Here is a 1,311-nt window from a genome sequence, read left to right on the forward strand (position 1 = left end):
GGCGCATTGTTCGAGGCGCGCGGTCTGGCGCCCCGGGCGGGGGTCTGGGCGCGGGGATCCCGCGGCGCGGGTGGGCTCCTGACGGAGGAAGGAAGCGCGGAGCTGCCCGGACGTGGGGAGGGGGCCCCGAGCCCCGCTTGTCCCCGGGGCGCGACTCCCTCCCAACTGCGTTTTCCGGGCACTGAGCCATTGTTCAGGCCCGGGAGGGAAGTGGGGACGGGGCGCCGCGGCCACCTCCTCCCCCCGCATCAGCCGGGCCCCAGCCCGCCTTCGGGCTTTCTCTCGGTCTGGGGCCAGCCGCTCTGTTTTGTTTTGCACGGGAGCAAAACGGGCCGGGGGTGGGGAAGAAGTGGGAGAGAAAATATTGGGGGGCAGGGGGCAACCAAAACGAGCAGCCCAGTTCCCCTCCCCCAAAGGCGAGAGAGGAAAATGCATTAACTGAAAACGCAAGCCGCCTGGAAAAAGAAACTACACCAGCTGCTCCGGGTTCTTACCAAACAGCAGAGAAGTGGAAACCCAGCCCCCAAGACTTGTAGGGAGACAAGCAATTGCACCTTTTCTTAATTTGTTTCACGATTTTGATGAAATGAATGTTGGGGAAGTGGCGAGTGAACTTGAAAGCTGTTCCTAACCTAGGACTGAGAGATTCGTGTACCGCCAGGGTTTGACCGTGCAAGCGTCCTTTCGGATCATTTGCACACGACAAGGAGACCGGACCGCGTGACAGAAGTGGGGCTGGTCTCGAGTCCTCCCTGGGGTCATTGTGGGCAGCCCCCGCTTTTACTTTTTCGCTCTTAACAGCCTCATTCCATGGAGCAACTCACGATCTAAGTCTTTTAGGTCTTGAGTGGGAAAATCAGAAGTGCGATAAGAGATTTACATTAGCTTAACTTTATTCCCAAGGAGCCCCGGTGGCACAGTGGTTAAGCGCTCAGCTCCGGACAGTAAGATCAGCCGTTGGAACACACCAGCTGGTCGAAGGGAGAAAGATAAGGCAGTCTGCTTCCCTAAAGATTTACAGCCTTCGATACCCTGCGGGGCAGTTCTACCCTGTCCTGTAGAATCACTACGAGTCAGAATCGAATGGATGGGCAGTGGCTAACTTTATTCACATCAATACAATTTTAACTCAATGAAAATTCATTTTCTGGTTTTATGTTTCTACCTTGAATGCAACAGCAAAGTACTCCTGTTGAGCACATAAAAAAGCTGTTTCTTGTTGCAGCAGACTTTCTAAATGTAATTTGGATCATTAAAACCAGGTTTATAAAGGATTCTGCAGGAGAAAATGTATTTTTTTCTTTTTTAATG

At 53.4% G+C, this 1,311-nt stretch overlaps 1 protein-coding gene across 1 annotated transcript in view; it reads right to left on the minus strand.

Annotated features, from left to right (window-relative positions):
• The window catches only part of CBX2 (chromobox 2), a 7,933-nt gene extending 7,743 nt beyond the window's left edge, over positions 1–190 (minus strand). The window contains exon 1 of the mRNA XM_004374369.1: positions 84–190. Coding sequence (XP_004374426.1) covers positions 84–190 — 107 coding nt within the window. The remainder of the gene's footprint in view (positions 1–83) is intronic.
• Positions 191–1,311: the final 1,121 nt, after the last annotated feature.

The sequence above is a fragment of the Trichechus manatus genome, unplaced genomic scaffold (assembly GCF_000243295.1).
Source record: "Trichechus manatus latirostris isolate Lorelei unplaced genomic scaffold, TriManLat1.0 scaffold00028, whole genome shotgun sequence".
In the NCBI taxonomy this organism is placed as follows: Eukaryota; Metazoa; Chordata; class Mammalia; order Sirenia; family Trichechidae; genus Trichechus; species Trichechus manatus.